The sequence below is a fragment of the Cibotium barometz genome, chromosome 13, assembly GCF_041138505.1.
Source record: "Cibotium barometz isolate CiBa-2024 chromosome 13, ASM4113850v1, whole genome shotgun sequence".
NCBI lineage: Eukaryota > Viridiplantae > Streptophyta > Polypodiopsida > Cyatheales > Cibotiaceae > Cibotium > Cibotium barometz.
This window is the reverse complement of record NC_141058.1, coordinates 52,700,598-52,721,598: the sequence shown is the minus strand read 5'-3', so window position 1 is coordinate 52,721,598 and position 21,001 is coordinate 52,700,598. Positions and strand designations below refer to the sequence as shown.

Sequence of the window (21,001 nt, the reverse complement as noted above, 5' to 3'; positions counted from 1 at the left end):
TAGAGATTATCATTGGTAGTATTCTACCTTGTAGAGCTCCTTATAAAATAAATTTTCTAGAGCAAAAAGAGATCCAGTCTCAAATAGAGGACCTAATTTTGATTGGGATGTAATGGTTCATGGAATTAGTGTAAGACTGTTTTGAGTGAAAATAATAATGAATATACGCATATGATGAATGAGAGAGAGAGAGAGAGAGAGAGAGATGCCTAGATATAGTGACAAATAGAGATGCTAGTAAGAGCATAAAGAAAGAGAGGTAGATGTCACATACATGCAACAACAAAAAAAAAAACCCATTATATTCAAACCGCTTGTCATGTTGTCTATAGAGAGAGACAATCCTCTCCCTTGCTAGAATCTTTGGAAGAAAGAACTTCTTGAGGCTGCATGTGTGTTTGGTAAAGAGATTTTAAGAGAGGATGGAACCTTTGTTACCACTTGCATTGGTGATAGTTTTAGTGACATAGTGGAGATAGTAAGAGCACATGATCTAGCTCTACAATGCACTTTATATTTTAAGTTGCAGGAGAGTTACCATTGCTTTGACGAGTTAGATTCTTAAAAGTTATAAATCACTACTTTTAGTATTGGGGTATTAAAAGAAAAATCGAAATCGCTTCTTAAACAAATAAATAATATGTCATGAGTGTGCAAGTAATAATGTTAATTATTGGCGTGTTTATTCGGCACCCACCAAAGCATCTGACCTTCAACATATATAAGAGTGAATGGCAATGATGCATCAACTAAAGACTCCGGGTTTACACTCTTCACTAACCTTTTTGAGTGAGACACTCCACCTGAAGCATGCCACTCATATTAGGGGAATAGATAACCATCCTCTACGGGGTGCAGTTAAGCGACCCATTGTTACTACAAGGTTAAGAAAGAACACTACTAGCTTTTTGTTAGTCATGACTCAATACAATCATGGACATTGATCTTAAGTTCTTCTTCATTTTGGCAGGTGGGTCCTTGATACTTTCATAACGGAGGGGGAACTAGACCTTGATTGCTTTCCAAGGACTGATGTCATGGCTAAGGCATGAAGAGAGCTTTGTTGACATTGTGTAAGCATAGAAAATGATTAGTTGTGCTATAATTAGGAGATGACTCATTTACAAGAGGTGCTTGTAGACCTAGGTTTCAATTTTTTTGAAGGAAAAGAATCTAAACAGATTATTCAAGCAAGCACGCTACCTTCTTCTTCATTGGAGGCACCTTGGCATGCACACTAATGGTTGCCCAGGACATGGCGCACATATACCATGTGGTGCTACTTCTATAGCTTGGTAACTTTCTTGTTATCCACCACCATCTGGAGCTACCAATACAGGCCGATAACTTTCTTATCATCCACCACCACACCTGGAGTAGAAATGACATAGACAATGATGCCATACCCTGATTGTATAGCACAGCCTAACATGACTAACCCATATCAGTATTCAAATTGGGGGGACCTCCACAACCCAACACTAACCAGCAAGATCATGCAACTTCAAGTAGTGTTGGTGCCCCACATGGAATATGAGTCACGGAGATGGCCACATCATTCGTTGTTAAGAAGACTTATTGATATTTTCCAAGATTTTGTATTCAATGTCTCATGTATAGAAGTGACTTTTATCAATATCTCATGCGTGATTGCAATGTGTTGGTGTGTGGAATAACCCGAGAGAGAGAGAGAGAGAGAGAGAGAGAGAGAGAGAGAGAGAGAGAGAGAGAGAGAGAGAGAGAGAGAGAGAGAGAGAGAGAGAGGGGGGGGGAGGGAGGAGAGAGTGAGGGAGGGAGTAATGTTAGATCTAGAAAGAGTTTAAGAGAGTAATTTTAGAGCTATCTATGTGGTACAATTTTAACCACTCGCTAATTCCACAAAACTGCTCGCATAAAATTGCTTGCCAAAAAAATGCACTCTTGCAATTATTTTAGAAAATTTATTCGTAATTTATCTTTGATTGCTTTACCTTTGATTTTCTTTGAAAGTATACTGTTTTTTGTTAGGGTGAACACTAACCTAAATCTTAAGCATATTTTGACTCATGCTCCAATTCTTCACTTGCCAGACTTTTCTCGACCTTTCTTTCTTTAACATTATGTGAAGATATCACTAAATCTTAGAAGATTGAAAAGTGTCGAGAAACACCCTGCGGCTAAATTAGCTTCTCAATTTTATAGTCTATTTAAGATTCTCATGAAGATTAATGACAATGCTTTCCATTTTGATATTTTATCCCATTGGCATATTCATAACTCTTTTCACATTAGTCTATTGAGATCATTTAGAGGTACTCTTCTTGTATATCCAGTCTATGATGACTCTCCACTGCTATAAGAATATTCTGAGATCGTAGAACCTGAAATTATTTTAGACCATGAGCAAACAATAAGAAGAAGAGGCAAATATTTATTATAGATATTTAGTGAAGTATAAAGGCCACTCCATTGAAGAGGCTCAATGGCTTCCTAGTTATGCCCTCGCTGCCTATCCATCCTTGATTGCATCTTTTATTCATACTCGCCCATGATTATTTTAGATTTTGTGACAATTGATGACAATTTCTTCTTACCCCCAGGGCATGTTACGAGGAATAAATTTACAGAATTTATTATTCTTACAATTCTCATTATTTATGAATTATCCTAGATGGGTTTATATTGGGATGCATTTCTAAAGCCGGGTGATCGTAGCTTGCTTTGCATGGACACAAGTGATTTCGTGCATGTGTGAGAGTATGGATTACATTGTCTTGATTTATTGAGTTTCGTATAATTATTTTTATTTTTAATCAATTAATTTATTAATTGATTGGCATAGTTGATGTAAGTGTAGATTCTTGGGTTGGGTATAATGAAGGCGAGTTTGTGGAGGTCAGAAAGATTTTGAGACACTCGACTTCGGGTGTCGAGACGGATTACTACTTGATTTTATATAACACGTACAATTTATTCCATTTTGGGTGACATTTATATTTATTGGCAGAGCAGATGTATTTATTTAAACATATGAAAGCTTCTTTATGGGGACAATATGGGAGCCAAAATAATTTTTTTTTGCATTAATTAATTAGTGTGGGTGGGTGGGGACTAAATTGTGGTGTAAAACCTTAGCGATAAAGGGTTGAAAACCAGTAAAGGTTTAAAAATTAATTATTATTTTTTAATAAATACGTGTGGAAGATCTATCTCGCTAGATTTGTCTGGAGGATTCCACTATAGCTTATAAAAGGACGAGATATGGTATTCATGATCCGAGACAGCAATGCCTTAGTGCACAGAGAGAGAGAGAGAGAGAGAGAGAGAGAGAGAGAGAGAGAGAGAGAGAGAGAGAGAGGAGAGGAGAAGAAGAGAAGAGAACTTTTTAACGTTGTAGGAAACTATCCCAAGGGACCAAATTGATCTATCCGACAAGATTTGAACGAGAGAGAGAGAGAGAGAGAGAGAGAGAGAGAGAGAGAGAGAGAGAGAGAGAGAGAGAGATAAACGTTGCCTATTACTGTGTAAATTGTATATATATATTAATTCTAAGGTTTAAAACCTTAATTTAAGCATTAATTAGTGCCCTATTTATAGGCACTAATTAATGGACATTTGATTTTATTATAAAGTTTGTATATATTTATATGGTTAAAGTTTTACACCTATTTTGAGTAGATAGACTTACACATTCAATAAAGCAAGCTATTTTTATTTGAAGTCGATATCTTTATAAAAGTGGAAGCTATTTTGAGCTCCAGAAACTATTTCAAGTGAATATGATTAAAAATATATGAAGAGGAAACACGGGCTCATTCTTGTGTGGAAGCAAAATGGACCCAATCTTGTGTAATGATTTTTTTTTGTTATGTGTTTGCAAGTATTTTCTTTTGTGACTTAAATTATTGGGTAATTTGGTCTTCCAACAGCATTATTGTACATTCTAAATGCACAACATGAGAGACCAGAGGCACAACTGCACGAGCATTCTCTTTTGTCTTGCAATTGGCCCCATGAGTACCGTGCTTCTTGTGGTCACAACTTGCAAAAGCAATTATATAATTGGTCAAATTAACAATCCTTGTTTAGTTCACATTAGTGGGCCGTTTCACATGGTCGTGTGAGCCTACACCCTCGGTGTCCGGACGCCCAATCAATCCGCGCGCGCGCTCTTCTCTCTCAAAAGCCCTTTCTGCTGTTGGAAGCCCTAGACATTTTCTGCTATGGCGGGCGGAAAGAGCAGGAAGTCGAGGGCGGCCGTAGCGCAAAGACACGCAGGTGGAGTGGGCGGCATCCAGTTCCTGAAAGCGAAGGGCCAGCACATTCTGAAGAACCCCCTCGTCGTGCAGAGCATCGTCCAGAAGGCCGGCCTCAAGAGCACGGACGTGGTTCTTGAGATCGGTCCCGGCACGGGTAACCTTACCCTCAAGCTGCTTGAGGTCGCCAAGAAGGTCATCGCCGTCGAGCTCGACCCTCGCATGGTTCTCGAGCTCCAACGCCGCGTGCAGGGCACAGCTTACGCCACCAAACTCCAGGTTTTGCCTCGGAAGCTCTTTAGTAAGTTGATTATCTGTTTACTATTTTTATCTTCTTGATTAGTGTAGTAAAGGTATTTAATTGCGTTCGCCTTGAATTAGTTACTGGTTTCAGGATTAGTTGAGATTTTGGAGAATTAATTATTGACAATTTAAAAGGTGTTTAATTGCATTCGCCACTGGTTTTAGGATGAGTTAGAGATTTTGGAGAATTTATCATAAATTGTAAAGGATTGATTAGAGACTCTGGAGAATCAAATAGATTTTGGAGAAATATTTTTTATTTTTTGTGTGCTGAAGCAGAAGACTTATCATCTTACATAAAAATAATCATGGAATTACAGGATTGAATACGTAATTAAAGCATTAATCATGCAATCAAAGGATGATGAGTCACGTGATTGAAATATGTCATGTGCCGAAGAGGTCGATCAGTGAATCTGTCTAGCCTAAGCCTGAGTTTAGCTGAAGAGTTAAGTTGACTAAACTTTGTTGAACTCATGCAAAGCTCATCTTTTGTTACATGTCTGTAACACAAGTTCTTACAATTCCTCACTTCCCTTGGTAAAAACCTAAGCCTAGATGCCAAGGTGTTTTCAGTTTGGTTTAGACTGTAGGGGTAGGATAGGATCCCTACATGGAGGCATGTTCCTCAGTGTCGTAAGTATTTTGCTTTTGAAAATACCAAATGGTATACAGCCACATTCCTAGGTAATCTCATTTGGTAGGTGGAAGAAGCAGTCTTCTACCCTGCTTTTGTAATACTCGCCTCTTGGACTATAGCCCAGCAGTTAGCACCCATGCCAAAAATTTGTAATACTTGGTGTGGTGCTAGCATGGGAAAGTATAACAAGTGCTAGGATGGTGTCATTTGCTAAGGACGAGGGATGCACTTAGGTTAACTTGCCAAGGACTACTTCACTTCTATGTTGTTCACATTCTTCCAACGTCAAAAACCACCCTCTCTTGCACAATGGTGGATGATCTCGCTCATGTACACTTGGGGCTGCCTCTTGTAATAACATCATTTGGCCTTTACATAATTAGTGCAGAAGGCATTCGACTTGATCCGGCTAAAGTAGCCGAGATTGTCAATTGGGAAATACCTCAGACAGCCTATGACATCAGATCCTTTGTGGGTATATGCCATGCATACTCCACCCACATAGACAAGTTTTCTGACCTCTTTGCAGATCTCACCGATGTGCTAAAGGGAGTGAAGACAAGAAGGCAACGGATTCGAATGACTCCACGAGCGTTGGAGGCATTCCAGAACCTCAAGGTGGCTTTGTCAGAAGCGCCTTGTTTCGCACTTGCCTCGTGGGACGAGCCATTTGAGGTGATCACCGATGCGAGTAATATTGCAAATGGCGGTGTGTTACAACAGAATGGTCATCCAGTAGTTTACATGTCTCGTAAGTTACTGCCCCCGCAGAGAAAAATCTACGATCGTGAACTCCTTGCAGTTATACAGGCCTTGAAACATTGGAAACATTTTTTTTATGGCCGTGACTTTGAGGTTCGCACTGACCATCAGGCTTTATGTTGGATTCAGACAATGCCAAGTGCACAGTGGATTGACCGACAACAGCGCTGGAGCGAGATATTCCAGCAATTCGGTGGTATGATTTAGTACCTTCTAGGAAAGGCCAATCCAGTGGCCGATGCTTTGAGCAGGAAGGGACAAGTGGCTTCGATTCAGACCACTAGACTCGATCTTGTTGGTACAGGACTAGATGACATGAAGCATAGGTACGTGGATTCCGAGGAATTCGGTACGCAGTGGGAACAGGCATTGGATGCCACAGGACCATGCCACTTTCTGATACGCGATGGTTGGCTTTTCTACAAAGGCTAACTATGTGTCATGAAGTCGTTCAGGGAAATCTTCTCCATGATGCCCATGACGCCAATACTGGTGGTCATAGGGACATGAATTCAACTCTGGAGAAATTGGAACGACAATATTATTGGCCAAAGATGAGGCGAGATGTGTTTACATATGTACAATGCTGTGATATTTGTCAAAAGGTGAAAGCTCCTCGTGGAAAGAAGATAGGGTTGTTACAGCCCTTGCCAATTCTTGAGGGTCCTTTCCAAGATATTTCAATGGACTTTGTCACGAATTTGCCTCCCAGTCTGAGTAAGCGTAATACGCAGTGCTTAACTATTGTTGATAGATTTAGCAAATTCGTTATGCTTATTCCTTGCAGGGCCAATGTGACCACCGAGGATGTTGCCCAGTTGTTCATTCGGCATTGGTACCCGATTGGCGGGATTCCTAGGACCATAGTGTCAGACCGTGATGCCAAGTTTACCAGTCATTTTTGGAGGGCATTGTTTGATAACTTTGGTACTAAATTGAATTTCTCCAGGGCATTCCATCCATAGACGGACGGCCAGACAGAGATATACAACCAGTTGGTCTTTGATGTGCTGAAGTGTTATGTCCACGATCAGCAAGGTAAGTGGGAATCTTATTTGCCTTTAGTTCAAGCTGTTTTGAATGATTCTTTTTCTTCAGCTATTGGCAGGACTCCATATGAAGCAGCGTTTGGAAGACCTTTCCAGTCGTTTTTGACCAAGACCTCGTCTTCAGTACCTGAAGCGAACAGAGTGACGAAGTCTTACCATGAGATTTTAGAGTCAATAAAAGACAGATTGGCTAAAGCGCAAGAGGCCTACACTCGACAGGCCAATAAAGACAGAAGGGATATGAAGTTTTTGGAAGGGGATTGGGTTTATCTTCGGATTATGAAGCAAAGGTTGAAACAGGTGGGCAAGCGATGCCCAAAGTTGTCTTTCAGGAGCTTCGGACCTTTTCCCATCCAGAAGAAGATTAATGAGGTGTCTATGCAGTTAAAGCTACCTCCGGGTTGGACTATGCACGATGTATTTCACGTCAGTTGGTTAAAGCCATATGCAGGTCCGATCCCTTTAGAAGTTAAAGACGAGGCGGAACCAGATATTGTTGATGAAGCAGAAGTTATGGTTCCAGAACAGATCCTTCTGCACCGTTTCAAGCATGGCTCAGGCCGAAGACAGAGACAGTTCCTCACGAAGTTTCAGGACCGAGGGATCCATGGAGCGGTATGGCTTGACAAAGAGTTTTTCGAAGACTATCTGGCGTTATTGACGGATTATTTGGAGGCTACGTAGCTTCCATCAAGTTAAGCAGAAGGGGATGTCACGTGCATCCCGCACTTGGATGCCACGTAGACATATCTGTACAGAAGGTGTAGGACTTGGGATGGTAAATTGGTCCTATGTGAGCCCAGTCCGGGACGAGTCAACCAGGGATCCATCCCAGTCGTCCGAGGTTAGGTGTGCATTGTCGTACACATGAGTCCAAGGTCAGGTGTGCACTGTCCTGCACATGAAACAGTGCCAGTCTGCGCTGTGAGTCTCCCTCTGGAATGATGTGAGTGATTCTGTATATCTGGTATGGTACCGGATGCCTGATCATTGTGTAGACAAGTTAGGGTTTGCTTATAGGAAAGGGGCCGGTCCATAGGGCTACCCCAAGTACTTGTGTGGGCATGGCGACAGTGTAAAACCACCCCCATGAGGGCCAAGAAGGCCCTGGTTGTACCCACCAGCCATGAATAGGCCATGGAGGGGTGTAGGACAGCCCTAGGGGCAGGCCAGGGGAAGCATACAGGCTGTACAACCTATTTATGGCTGTAAGGGCAAGTATGGGGCAGCCCAGTCCAGGCTCCAAACATTATTCAAACAGTGCCCAGTCTCTTATACAGTAGGTGCCTAGTGCCCACTAATCAGGGAAAAGATGCGCAGCTTTTATTTGATTTATTTCAGCATTTATTGCTGTTTATTCCAGTCGTGGGCAGAAAGAGACAGTCGACTGGGATAATAAGCTGGCCGACTGCCTTTTAGTGGTAGTATAAATAGTTGAGCCCACATTCCATTGTGTTATCTCATAATTCACCAAGTGCTAAGGCAATCAAGGGCCAGGACAGCCAAGGAGTGCTAACGCAAAGGGGTGACCCAAGTAAATGGGCGAGACAAAACAGTCCCATATGTCCAGATATCATAATCCATGTCCCAAGTAAATGGGCGAGACAAAATAAGTCCCCTGCCAACAAGACATCGGTCCACATGACCCTTGGCATAGACATAAGTCCCGTCATGTCCACTTTACCACTTGCACTCCGTGTTGGTACTCAAACCACACACCTTGGATGAGAGGTGGGCTCAAGTAACAAGATAAAACAATCACTCTCGCAGGAATAGATAACTTGGTGTTCCATAAGCATTTCTGCTACACATAGTTTATAGGCATTTCGGCCACCAATAGTTTGTAGGCATTTCGGCCACCAACTCACACTACCCTCTCAAGTGCCCATGTTCCCTTCCATCTGCTCGCTATTGTTCCACCCACACATGGTAGAAACAATCTTCAAGAGAGCACGTAGGACAAGAGAACACTACACAGGGTATGTTGTGCTTGTCACTACCCTTTGAAGTGCCCATGTTTCCTTCTATCGGCTCTCTATTGTTCCACCCTCACATGGTAGAAACAATCTTCAAGAGAGCACGTAGGACAAGAGAACACTCTACCCTCACATGGTAGAAACAATCTTCAAGAGAGCACGTAGGATAAGAGAACACTACACAGGGTATGTGAATCATGAGTTTCATAAGTCCAATGCATCCCAAATAAAGGGAGCCAAAAAGAATAATCCATCCCAGTAAAAGGGAGCCATAAACATAATCCATAAACCTGAGGATGGATCCAAATCCCTAGAAAAGAAGTCCAGGAATCCATAGACCTGTATACCATAATCCTTGTATACCATAACTCTTACCACATACTCCGTGCTAACCACACACCTTGGAGTAGAGGTGGACTTTATCCATAAAAGCATCATATCCATGAGATATCCAAAGATTTCTTCTCTATAAACTCGGACAGATTTGTCCATAGAAATTGCTTGTAAAGCCCAATATCTATATAAATCTCATTCAAGAAAGAAATCTACATAGATATAATCCATCCCAATAAAGGGAGCCATAAACAATGTTTCCCTGAAACCATCTCAAGGCAAACAACACCACCTTTCTCCTTGCATGGCTATACAAGGGTTAGTGAATATCAAAAATACTTCATAGTAAATAGCAAAAGCACCAACTTTGCAAACTCAAAGTATACTTAGCTTTTCTTTGCTAGGTTGGTCATGAAGCCAAAAGAAATATCTTGTCACCATATCCTTAAGATATTCTGAGATATATCTCCATATAGCTTGCCTGTAAGCTTGATAATATAATCCACAATATCCATATGGAAAGAGTGCTAAACGTATGCACATAAAGCCAACTTCACACTTCCACGATAAAATTCTGTGAATTCATAAATCCTTAGATCAACAAGCTGTCTACTGCTCATCCTCTTGCTTCATAAGCTATGAAGTGGCTGGCCATGCTTAACAGCAATGATGGTAAGTGTGGTCCCCACTTGAGACCTTTTCTCTTCCTTATTGATAGAAGGAAGCCTCCGCTTCCAAGAAAGCCTATGCTCTGATACCAATGTAACTCGCGGCGGGTGCCCGGGGGACTAGGGCCTTTTACACACTTGTTGATACCATCAATGCATGTTAAAACACTTAAACATGGCCACAGCCTTAACATATATCCATCATCACTTTGCATAAAACATAAAGCTGGACAAAACATCCACAAATGCTGAAAATGGAGCTTGCACGTGTGACACTGCATAGAGGCCGGAATGGGCCGACCCCCCCCTTGGAGTATTTTATTACCCAAGGAGAATAATATCATGTACAAGCTTTGAGGGCCTTACTCTCCCCACGGGAGATGCCGGATTATCCCTATACAAATGCCATAACACAGCCCAACACAAGGCTACCAAGCCGGAACGTAGGCTGTAGAAATCCCGAGCCAACAATATAATCCATATACCTCCGTGTGGGTACTGATTCTTCCCCAAAAACCACGGGTCTTCATGCAATAGAGCTGGTACAGCAAGTACAACTCTCCATTCAGCCGGTACAATAGGTACAATGGTTGGTACAGCCGGTACAGTGGCTGGTACAGCAGGTACAATGGTTGGTAGAGCCGGTATGGTGGCTGGTACAGCAAGTACAGAAGCTGGTACAGTCGGTACAAGGATTGGTACAGCAAGTACAAATGCTGGTACAACAAGTACAATGGCTAGAAATCATAATAAATGATTAAATATCCTTGCCTTCAGTATTTCTTCGCGATGGAAGTCTCCAAAACAGTCCCCAACAGCCGGTATTCTTCATGGGCAGCCTTCAAGAGAGAGAGAAAGAGAGTAGCCATCATTAGGGCAACCTGTAACGGTTGTAGAGGCTAGTGTGCAGGGAGAGAGCCTCTATTAATGAAGAGAGAGGGCTCCAATTTATAGATTTGGGCCTCCCATGAGCTAAAATGGCAAGAGAAGGCTACAATGACAAGTGGAGAGCCACACAATAGCTGAAGTGACAAGTGTGAGGCCACTTGTCTCACTTTGATCCACTTTCTAACAAGTGTCAGGCCACTTGTCTTACTTTGGTCCACTTTCTTGCCACATGTCCCAATCTAAGAGATGGGTCCTTCCATAAACTTTATCTCTAAAAATATCCCAACTGGTAGACATTCTGTCATAGGCACTTTGCCAACTCTTGGTATCTCCTCAATTCCAGATGTAATGACGCGAAGAGAATTTCCATCGGGATCGGGCCAAAAATAGCAACTCTCCTAAATTTTAGGAGTGTGGTCCTTTGTATTCTAGGATAATCCCCCATTCCCAAAGCTTGTACTTTCCAAATATTTAAACATCCTGGAGTCCACCAGACCCCTTTCAGACTGGGAAATGTCCAGGCTGGTGACAGTGCCCAACATTATTAAAGCTTAATAATAATATTTATAACATGTATTGCATGAAAAAATACTTCTTCCCCACATGTGGATGGTGGGTGGGAGGGTGGTTGATGGAAAGTACCCACCTAGAAGCTTGTACCCACCTACAGTTTTGGAGTGCATTAGAAAGGGGATAAGCTACTTTCCTAAGGACTAAATTTGAATCCTTGTCAGGCCTCCTATAGGGAGCAGTTACAACAATTGCTCTCTAAGATCTTGGATCTTAGTTAGATGATCACAGTGTGATACATAGTCTCCAAGACTTCCCATGCACGCTATGACGTTTTACATGAGCAAATGTGTGGGATAATCTACTCAGTCCAATTTAGCAAGGTTTTTTGTGACGAAATCAAAGGCAAATAGTGTTTAGACCTGCGTGAGGCTTGTGGCTCTAAGGGTGGAACCTTCGGGTGGCCAAAGCTAAGGTTTTCATGGTTGGTAATTCGGGACAACACTATTGCTAGAGGGTGTGATCACATACTAGAGTATGGCTGTGCCCGAAGCACTCTTGGAAGGCTGAGATCTAGATGTATCCGGTGCCAACGTGCAGAGTGCTTACTCTCTGGCACCCCTTCTCTTGGACTGGAACACTCTGTTGGTAATAAAGATACCTTAGGGGCTGGCCCAACTTCAGCCCCTAGTGCTGTGTCTTGTGCAGGCTTTCATATTATTATTTCAATGGATTTCAAAGCATGCTTATGTCTTGTCAGATGCCTATGTATTATGCCATGATGTTATGTATGGATTAAGATTTTTTGTGCACACGTTTCCGGATTGCAACACCTCGCCCTCGAGTGGCAGATGCAATGTCTGCAGGACGAGGTTCATCCCCGCTCACATAACCCCACAGGGTTTTAGCCACAAGCACATTTTTGACCATAAAGCTCCAAAGCGAATAGTTGGTGCCATCCAACTTATTGTCTTGTGTGAGTACACCAAATACATCTTGTGTGCCATATAATGACTGAATGCACAAACTGACAACTTGCAAAATACTTCTCTTGAAAGAGCAAACACTTCTGTAGGCAAATCCCAAAAGCACCAATGTGCTGTGCTACGCAACTCAGCTGATCCTGTGCAAATGAATTACCCACAAAATGCCTACAAATTGACTGTATATAACAAATATGTGCCCAAAACCTATAAAGGGGCAGCAATGGTGCTCCTAAACAGAAAAGCCCCAAATTTATGTATGCAATTGGGCTGTAATGCGCGCTAATTGCACAAAAATCCAAAAACCCCAAATTTGTGTAGCAAACAGCTTCAATTTTGCAATTAAGCAGAAATTGTCAAAAAGCCCTAAATTTTACAAATTACCTATGCATAGAAGGTACAAATGCTGTATATTGCAGCATGTATTGTACAGATTGGTCCAAATCAGTTCAGAGTTGTACAGACAGATGCAGCAAAGCGAGGCGAACACACATTTGAAGTTACAATTGTACAGACTGTTCGTACAACTGAAAAATTAGGGATTTCTGAAAACGCTTGCAGAATTAGATTCAGGACAGTCTATGAGTCCCTTGTGTATGGAGGGTTTGATCAAATTTAGAGAAAAAAACCCTAAAACGGGCTGAAAAACCCTGAATTACTGAAACCCTAAAATGATCAGATTCAGAAGTTCTAATACTAAATGTTGGCCCTCTTGGATGCTGGAGTTAGGGTATGTATAGCGATGAAGCACACACACTCACAGGAAGCAACACAATTGGGGGCTAGAGTGGGAGAAGTACTTGCACATATATTAAGTGACAAGAAAATGAAGTACAAGTACAAGATATAAAGTGTAGTGTCCTTTCACACTAGATGTCGAAGGGGGAAAACCCAATGGGAAAAAGTGCCCCTGGTAAGCCATGTTCTCACATAGCACTACTAATCTGTAAGCCGTGTTCTCACATAGCACTACTAATCTTTGGTGACAAGGGTGCTGCATTGATGGTGAGGAGCAGAGAGGGCTGCCGTCACATGAAAGCTCGCAACATCGCTGTCCCAAGATAGGTACTGATGATACAACACTGAAGTGCTGTACTGTGTAGCAGAGAGTGGGTTGCTGTCCCATGAGCTGAGGAAAAACGCTGAAGTCCTCTACTGTAGCAGAGAGTGGGCTGCTGTCCCAAAGTGTGGCCTGATATAAAGCGCTTATGTACTGACCTCTAGCAGAGAGTGGGCTGCTGTCCCAAGGTGTGGCCTGATGTAAAACACTGATGTGCCGACCTGAAGAGCCGATGATGATGAAGCAGATGATGTGCAGTCCCCGGCAGCAGCAACAGCAGCAGAAGTGGTACCGAATATGTCTATGAAGTGGTACAAGTGGTGAAGTGATGAGGCAAGGCTATATATAGTGTGTGGGGCTGTTGGTTGGCTAGGCTAAAGGCTGCCGGCCAGCAGCAAAGACACAAAAAAGAGGGAAAATCTAATAAATCCAGAAAAGTCCTTTTTTAGGGCTGGACAAAAAGCCATTTTCAGACAAGGCTCCGATACCCACTTTAGAGTACTTGTGCCCATGTGCTAGGATTTTTAGAATAGAGAGAGAGTAGTGCAGTGGAACTCAAACACAAGCACACATAAGTAGCCTCAAAATTACTGAATTGTATTATGTACTGAAAATGTTTACAACTGAATTTCAAGTACAAAATGTTACTGAAGATGTTGATCCCAGGTCTCAGCCCACATGGCTATAGATCACCTTTTATCAGCCTGCCCGACATGCTCTATTGGCTGCCTGGCTGCTCCTGCAATTGACATGCAATGTTCATCCTCAGACATAAGGCTTTTGCTCATTTGCTCACATAAGTAAATATACGTTAATAGTTCAGGTATCTGAGTGTGCTCAGATACCTGATATAGGTTAATAGTGAGTGTGCCTTGGAACTAGCTCAAGTCTACTTTTGCTGCTTCTTGCACTTAAACAGATGGGTAATACTTGGATGACCCTAGTGGCTTTCCAAAGAGAGTGACCTACAACACAGCTACAAAGTTTTGTATGCCGCATGAACTTTCTTTTTGGGAGTTCTATTATTTGAGTGTTATCTTTCTTGCTTAATAGAGGCTCTATATTATTTCAGTTATGCAGTTGAGTTAAAGGTATTTATGAATGCCAATTCCTTCTCATTCTAAGATGATTACTGGCTGTTCCAGGTTATACAAGGGGACATCCTCAAAACAGAGCTTCCCTACTTTGATGTGTGTGTGGCTAACATCCCATACCAGATATCGTCTCCTATAACGTTCAAGCTGCTCTCACACAGGCCTGTATTTCGATGTGCTGTCATCATGTTCCAACGAGAGTTTGCCATGCGCCTCGTTGCCAAGCCGGGAGATTCTCTCTATTGCAGGCTCTCCGTCAATACACAGCTCCTTTCGAGAGTCTACCATCTTCTGAAGGTAAATAAGAATAACTTTAGGCCTCCTCCTAAAGTAGACTCCTCTGTTGTTCGCATAGAGCCTCGTAACCCCCTTCCTCCCATCAGCTTCAAGGAGTGGGATGGCTTGATCAGGCTATGTTTCAGCCGCAAGAACAAGACTCTTGGTGCGATTTTTCGACAGAAGAATGTACTCTTATTGATTGAAAAGAATTTTAAGACCTTTCAAGCCTTGCAAGAGGCTAGTGTACAAGTTGGTGATGTAGATGCTGCAATGCTTGGGGATACCACTGATGATATGTGTATGAGCATGGACGTAGTTGAAGATGGGGAGATTGGCACAAGAGAAGAAAAAGACATGGAATTGGATGATGATAATGATGATGATGGCGAGATGCAAGGGACTTCACAGTTTAAGGAAAAAGTTTTGAAAGTTTTGAGAGCAGGCAGCTTTGAGGACAAAAGATCGTCAAAGCTTGCACAGGAGGATTTCTTGATGCTTTTGTCGATGTTCAATAAGGAGGGAATCCATTTTGCTTAGCTTTTGCTGTGTATCTGTGAAGTACAGTAAAATGCTTGTCTTGTGCTGTAAGTACAGATGTTGATTGTGAGTTACATTTGAGCATGATACAATCTGGTAGGAGAAGGTATTAGGCAATTCTTTTCTGTATTTTTGTGTGCAATAAGAATTCTCCCTAATCTACGTAGGGAAGGTTTCACCTCATCCACAAGTTCCATGTTATATTATTGCTAGTTTGCTTTTGCTTGCAAGTTTCTAGAGCTCTCAAAAACTATAATTAAAACTTCAAAATCTCATGAGATTTGTCTGTTGCAAAAACAAAAAGGAAAGCTTAAGGAAGGATGCAGACATTGGGTTCACTTTAGACCTATGCTAATTGATAAACATCACTTCGTGTTATAGGTTCTTGGTCCCATCTTCCATCTTGCAAAACATTAAATACAAAAATTGGCTTATGGTTCACGCATCTCAAAAAGGGATTGTCCTACTCATGCAACGTTAAATACAAAAATTGGCTTGTGGTTTACGCATCTCAAAAGGGATTGTCCTACTGAATTCATGTACAAGCATGGCACATATACGCCCAGCATTAGTAAGTAACAGTAGGTATCCTCTTTGGGATCATGATTGTGATTTAGAGGAAGTACAAGACTATGGCTTAAGTTTTCACGAATCATAGATCTGTCTGTCTCTGGGTGAATTCGGGCAAGTTCCTGGGAGAGTTTACTTGAACTACATTTAAAATGTCGTCTTTGAAGGAAAAAAGTTCATGCAAATGCTTAGCTGGGCTTCCAAGGCAAACAACAGGAAAACTACTCGTGCATGTAGATTTAGAAACATTTCAACTTGGGCAAAAGTACTTTTGACCAATGATGAAAAGATGCAGTCTGCCAAGGTTCGGAATAAGAACTCAAAACTTTGGCATGCCCACAAAAATAGTTGGGAGCATGTGAATGTGGATTATGTATGTGATTGTAGATCATCTAGATAGCTTATTATCATCTGTAGCAAGCGTTTAGTTGACACTCGGTTATCAAAGTCTTCAATGAAGTTAAGTTTGACTGTTTTCCACTTATCACCTAACATTACAAAAATCCTTGAGCCACTCTTCAATCTCTTTATAGAAACGAGAACTTATTAAAATTACATGTAAAATCAAATTAGACAAGTGAACTAAGTTCTATATCAATTCTTTAACATTTGTTTTTGAGAAACTTTGAGTTTGTTATAGCAAGAAGCAAACTGGCAATTATTATAGAAGTGTTTTCTCAATCTTAGTGACTTGGAACATTTGTTTACCAAGATTAGACTGCCTGAGCAAAGCCCTTCCTGAGGGCTTGGTGTGGTATGGCCATGGGACACACCAAGCACATCAAAACTATTCTCATAGGATGATTTGAGGATGTGTGATCCTTGCTAGATTGATCAGTAGGCAACCCCTCTTATAGCACCATATGTAAGAACAAGTTACATGATGCCACGAATGATCCCTTACAAGAACAATTGAAAGCACAAAGCTCATAAATAAATTCGTATATCAAAGTCTATCGTATTGTCTTTCATATTGTTTAGCTAGTGGAGTGTAAATATGAGAGAGAATTCGCTTTACAATAATATGTTATTACTTGGCCGCTGAATGCAATTATGATTATCCCCAACGATCATGTTGACCCAACAGTGCTTTGTTGCTCATCTTGTCTTTTTGTTGTTTAACTATTGGCATCATTGAGGCTACCTTCAGCATCAACATTTTGGTCTGCAGCATTATATTTTGCAATGGCATCTTTAAGCTTTTGCAACTGGAAGAGCAAAGATGAATAGTGAGACATGGAGTCTAGCAAACCACATAAAGCTTTCCTCAATAACATGAGTAAGTTACAAACAGAAACCAAACATCAAACACTTCATTTGGGTAAAACAGTCCCCAACCTTTGTGATGGAGCAAGAAAATGAATCCAGCTGCTCAAGTGCCCCCCGATAAAAGTGGAAGTATGGAAGTACTTTGACGTTTAGACTCTTACAAAGTGCTTTGTTCTCATCAAAATTTACTTTAACGAACACAATATCTTGGTGTTCTGCTGCTAGCTTGCATAACTGCCAAACAATACATCATCCTCTTTACCGTTTTACTCAAAAGAAACATTTCTAAATTTCTTGCATAAAAAAATCGGGGACAAATCCTTCATGCAGGCATGCTTTCTTTAGTAAATCAAGTATTGAGGCCTTTGGCAATTAGGAGCATACCTTTGGATACAAAGCTCTGCAAGAGCCACACCAAGAAGCGAAGAACTCCACGACTACTAGTTTGCCTTCGGCAGCTGCTACTGCATCTGTGAGCTCCTGTGTGGAGTGAACATCTGTCAGAGTAGCACCTAAATCTCTTTCCCACCATTTAATACTATCATCAGGTGCTGCCGATGATCGATCCTGCAAACCATTCAGAACGACCATCAATGGCATGCTTTCAGTAAGATTAAGCTACCACATGTAAATTGCCCTAAGTGTAAAATACACACTCAGGATGATTGCAGATGCTAGACAGCAGTAGCTTGAACATTCACTGCCTCACTGAGCTGTGCATATTATTACAACACCTATAAGAAGTTTGAAGTAGCTGTATCACCATACGTTCCACTCTATAGAAAGATCTATGGAAACCCAGCATGAAATTGTGAATACCCTGAGGTCAACATGTATTTTTACTGCGCCAAAGACGTGCCATATGGGGCTCCATGGCACACAAACTAACTCTAGAAATTATGGTGTCGATGGTTTCTCAGCAGCCATAATTGCATCTGGAACAGCCTGAAACTTCCCAGCGTCTATATGTGCTTTCGTATGTGCACATACACATGCATATAAATACATAAGTACACATGTATGTATGTACAGTTAGTAGCATTCTGAAGTTGATGGTCTCTCATGAATTGCATCTGCCATAACCCATAATTTAACACGTCTATATGTGCATACGTGCATGCACAAACACATCAATATGTAAGCATATTTATATTTATATGCATACATACATATGTGCATATGCATACATACAGATATGTGCATACACGTACATATAAATAAACACATACATACACATTAGAGCTTTTGTGAAGTGCATCTGGAAAAGCAATGGCTGTGGCAGTGGCAGTGGCAGTGGCAGTGGAACAGCTTTGAAGTAGCACACTGTAATCAAGAGCTTTAATACCAATATTCTAGGTAATCAAGAGATTAACACGGACCTGGAGTTCAGTGTGTGCCCGGGGAACTCCTCTTAAGCCTCTGCCCGTTGAAATTGCCCCTTCGAGATGAAAAGATCTCAGGCGGCAAGATGCAGAGTGCGAACCAGAAATTGCCGAAAACGAGAGCGCTGCAGATGCCAAGCTTCTGCTTGTTGAAGGCGGAGATGCCAAAGAATGACTATGGTAGAGCGTGCTTTGAAGCGTTTCTGCCATGGATTCAATGCGGCTGAACCAAACCCAAAAACTCAAAATTGTGCAAAACCCTAAAACTCCGAGCTCGGGAAGCGCTAGAGAGATGAATTCTAGAACTCACAAAACCCTAATCCTCAAAGTCCGACACGAAAACCCTAAATTGCAAAACACAGGGAACCCTGCAACCTGTGAAGATTTTTGAATGGTGGGGGAATTTGCGTCTAAATTGGGCTTTGGCTGCACCGCTATATAAAACCACGGAATCCGCGTTCACGAGGTGGAATCGAAACCAGACTTTGCTTCCTCGGTGTGTGCTAGCGAACCACCTAACATTTCATTTTCATTTTTTTCCCCTAACAAGATCAATTTCTCAACCACTAAATTAAAGTCAATTTGGTGTCACGTGAATGACTTATGCTATGAGAGAGAGAGAGAGAGAGAGAACTATGCATGGGTGTGCATGCGTGCGTGCGTGCGTGCATGTTAGATAAGGCTGCCCATCAAAAGGCAACATTGTGTGCATGTGTGTGCACACCGTCCAGTTAGTATGGTGTGGTAGGTCTCCTAGTTGTTAACAATAAAGGAGACACCCCATTGCAACTACCCAATGTTGGGCAACACCAAAAATGACTTTGCTCGGATAAATTCTGCAAAAACTCTTTATCTAATTTAAAGCTTTGATTTATGAATACTCCTCTCCCGTGCCACATTAAGTCATATCTCTCGCCCATGCAAGTATGAAACCGTTCTCTCTCCATTTCATGTGCGTAAAGGTCGGAAGGACAATGCCAAGGAGGAGCTCTAACAAACAAGAAATTTGATGTTATAACTATGCTTGGTTTATAACAAGGCCTATCAAGTGAATTTGTCATAATTGAAGTTGCACTTGGTCCAAGTGTTGTTGCCTTACTTCTATAAGTAGAAATACCAATCAACCTATCCCATATTTTGACCGGGTAGACCATGTCATTACCATAAGAGGCATTGAGTTCCCTTTTGTAGTAGCAACTTGTGTGCCCAGGCTTGGTCTCTTACCATGGACTGGATGGAGCTTGCGGGGATTTGAAGATCTCCCCTTTCTCGTTAAAAAACCCACATAGCTAATAAGTTACACACCATTGGCCACATGGGCATTCAGTTGGCGGCAGCCTACCCTCAAGCTCTCTACAACAAGTGCCTTGCAATCTTAGAGAAAACATATTTTCCAAAAAGTCAAATTAAGAAAATGTCCTTGCCTTGGCTCGTTTTTCTTTCTTTCAAAAATCTACACATCAATCAGTTCTATAGCTACAATTTTTCAAAATCTCAGCCATTAGATTCAAGTCAAGCCAAAATTTCAATTAGTCTTTTTTTCAATCTTAGACTTGAAAAATACACTAAAGGAGGTTTTTTTCTAGAATTGGTGCCTAGTCGTGTGTATAAGGCTTCCCTAACCATCAACCTCATCATAGGATATGCACATGTGCATGACTAGCCTTAATCCTTTTTCGTGCTATTAGTCATGCACTTTTCCAACTCCATGTTTGAATAGTTGTTACAATAAGTCTGATTGTGTTTTCTCATTAATTCTCTGTCGTTATTTTCCTACAAGGTATGTATCAACAATCCACACATGAACTGAGTGCCTCCCTCATGTGTCCTTTTTGAGAGTGCATTCAAAACTTTATGTCGATTTCCTTATTAACATTGGAGCTTAGCTAGCAAAAAGATTGTTGTCCTTTAAGAATGGTGATACACACCTAATTTTTAATGGTTTATGCAGCTAAGGATTTCACAATCATGACACATGTAGTGACCTTGGGCATGATATATTCAGAGATATTTAAGAAATGTATGCTCCCTTTGTGGCTATCATGATAGTACTTTTGTCACTCTCCTTTATGAAGACTTAGTTTCAAACTTAAATGTAGACTTGTTGAAAATGTGTGGATATGATTTTAAATAAAAAGTGGAGCCTTAGAGGAAGAGCACATATTGTGTGTGGTCTTTCCACTAGGGACACATGGATCACTTAATGTGTCACATGATTGACTTGCACCTTCCACATACACATGGCAATCAACTCCACATACACATGGATCAATCAATGTGTCACATGATTGAATTGCACCTTCTACATACACATGGCAATCAACTATAGTTTCTCTTGTCACATGATGGTTGACTTGCACCTTCCACACACACACATGGGTGGCAATCAACTCTAGTTTCTCTTGTGTGCTTTCGAGTGTACTTTTTGAAGAAATGACATTGAGAGAGAGACAGAGAGAGAGA

The 21,001-nt window shown here is 41.4% G+C and overlaps 2 protein-coding genes across 2 annotated transcripts; one reads left to right on the top strand and one right to left on the bottom strand.

The window, feature by feature from the left end:
- The first annotated feature begins 4,136 nt into the window (after window positions 1–4,136).
- Window positions 4,137–15,389, top strand: LOC147632824 (ribosomal RNA small subunit methyltransferase-like). The gene is made up of 2 exons (XM_086807707.1): window positions 4,137–4,514; window positions 14,553–15,389. The coding sequence occupies exons 1-2, from the start codon at window positions 4,203–4,205 to the stop codon at window positions 15,315–15,317; spliced, it is 1,077 nt and encodes a 358-aa protein (XP_086663833.1). The 5' UTR covers window positions 4,137–4,202; the 3' UTR covers window positions 15,318–15,389.
- Window positions 15,390–16,725: 1,336 nt separating this feature from the next.
- LOC147632823 (thioredoxin-like 2, chloroplastic) lies at window positions 16,726–19,040 on the bottom strand. The gene is made up of 4 exons (XM_086807708.1): window positions 18,536–19,040; window positions 17,541–17,723; window positions 17,226–17,390; window positions 16,726–17,095 (listed from the first exon to the last, which is right to left on the bottom strand). Exons 1-4 carry the CDS (start codon window positions 18,746–18,748, stop codon window positions 17,006–17,008), a joined length of 651 nt encoding a protein of 216 aa, XP_086663834.1. The 5' UTR covers window positions 18,749–19,040; the 3' UTR covers window positions 16,726–17,005.
- Window positions 19,041–21,001: the final 1,961 nt, after the last annotated feature.

Excerpts from the sequence above, each read along its gene's own strand:
- LOC147632823 (XM_086807708.1), bottom strand. The coding sequence starts at position 18,748 with ATGGCAGAAACGCTTCAAAGCACGCTCTACCATAGTCATTCTTTGGCA. Across the intron at positions 17,724-18,535 it reads GGGCACACACTGAACTCCAG|GATCGATCATCGGCAGCACC; the intron begins GTCCGTGTTAAT and ends AATGGTTTGCAG. Across the intron at positions 17,096-17,225 it reads TTTCTTGCTCCATCACAAAG|TTGCAAAAGCTTAAAGATGC; the intron begins GTTGGGGACTGT and ends TTGCTCTTCCAG.
- LOC147632824 (XM_086807707.1), top strand. The coding sequence starts at position 4,203 with ATGGCGGGCGGAAAGAGCAGGAAGTCGAGGGCGGCCGTAGCGCAAAGA. Across the intron at positions 4,515-14,552 it reads CTTACGCCACCAAACTCCAG|GTTATACAAGGGGACATCCT; the intron begins GTTTTGCCTCGG and ends TGGCTGTTCCAG.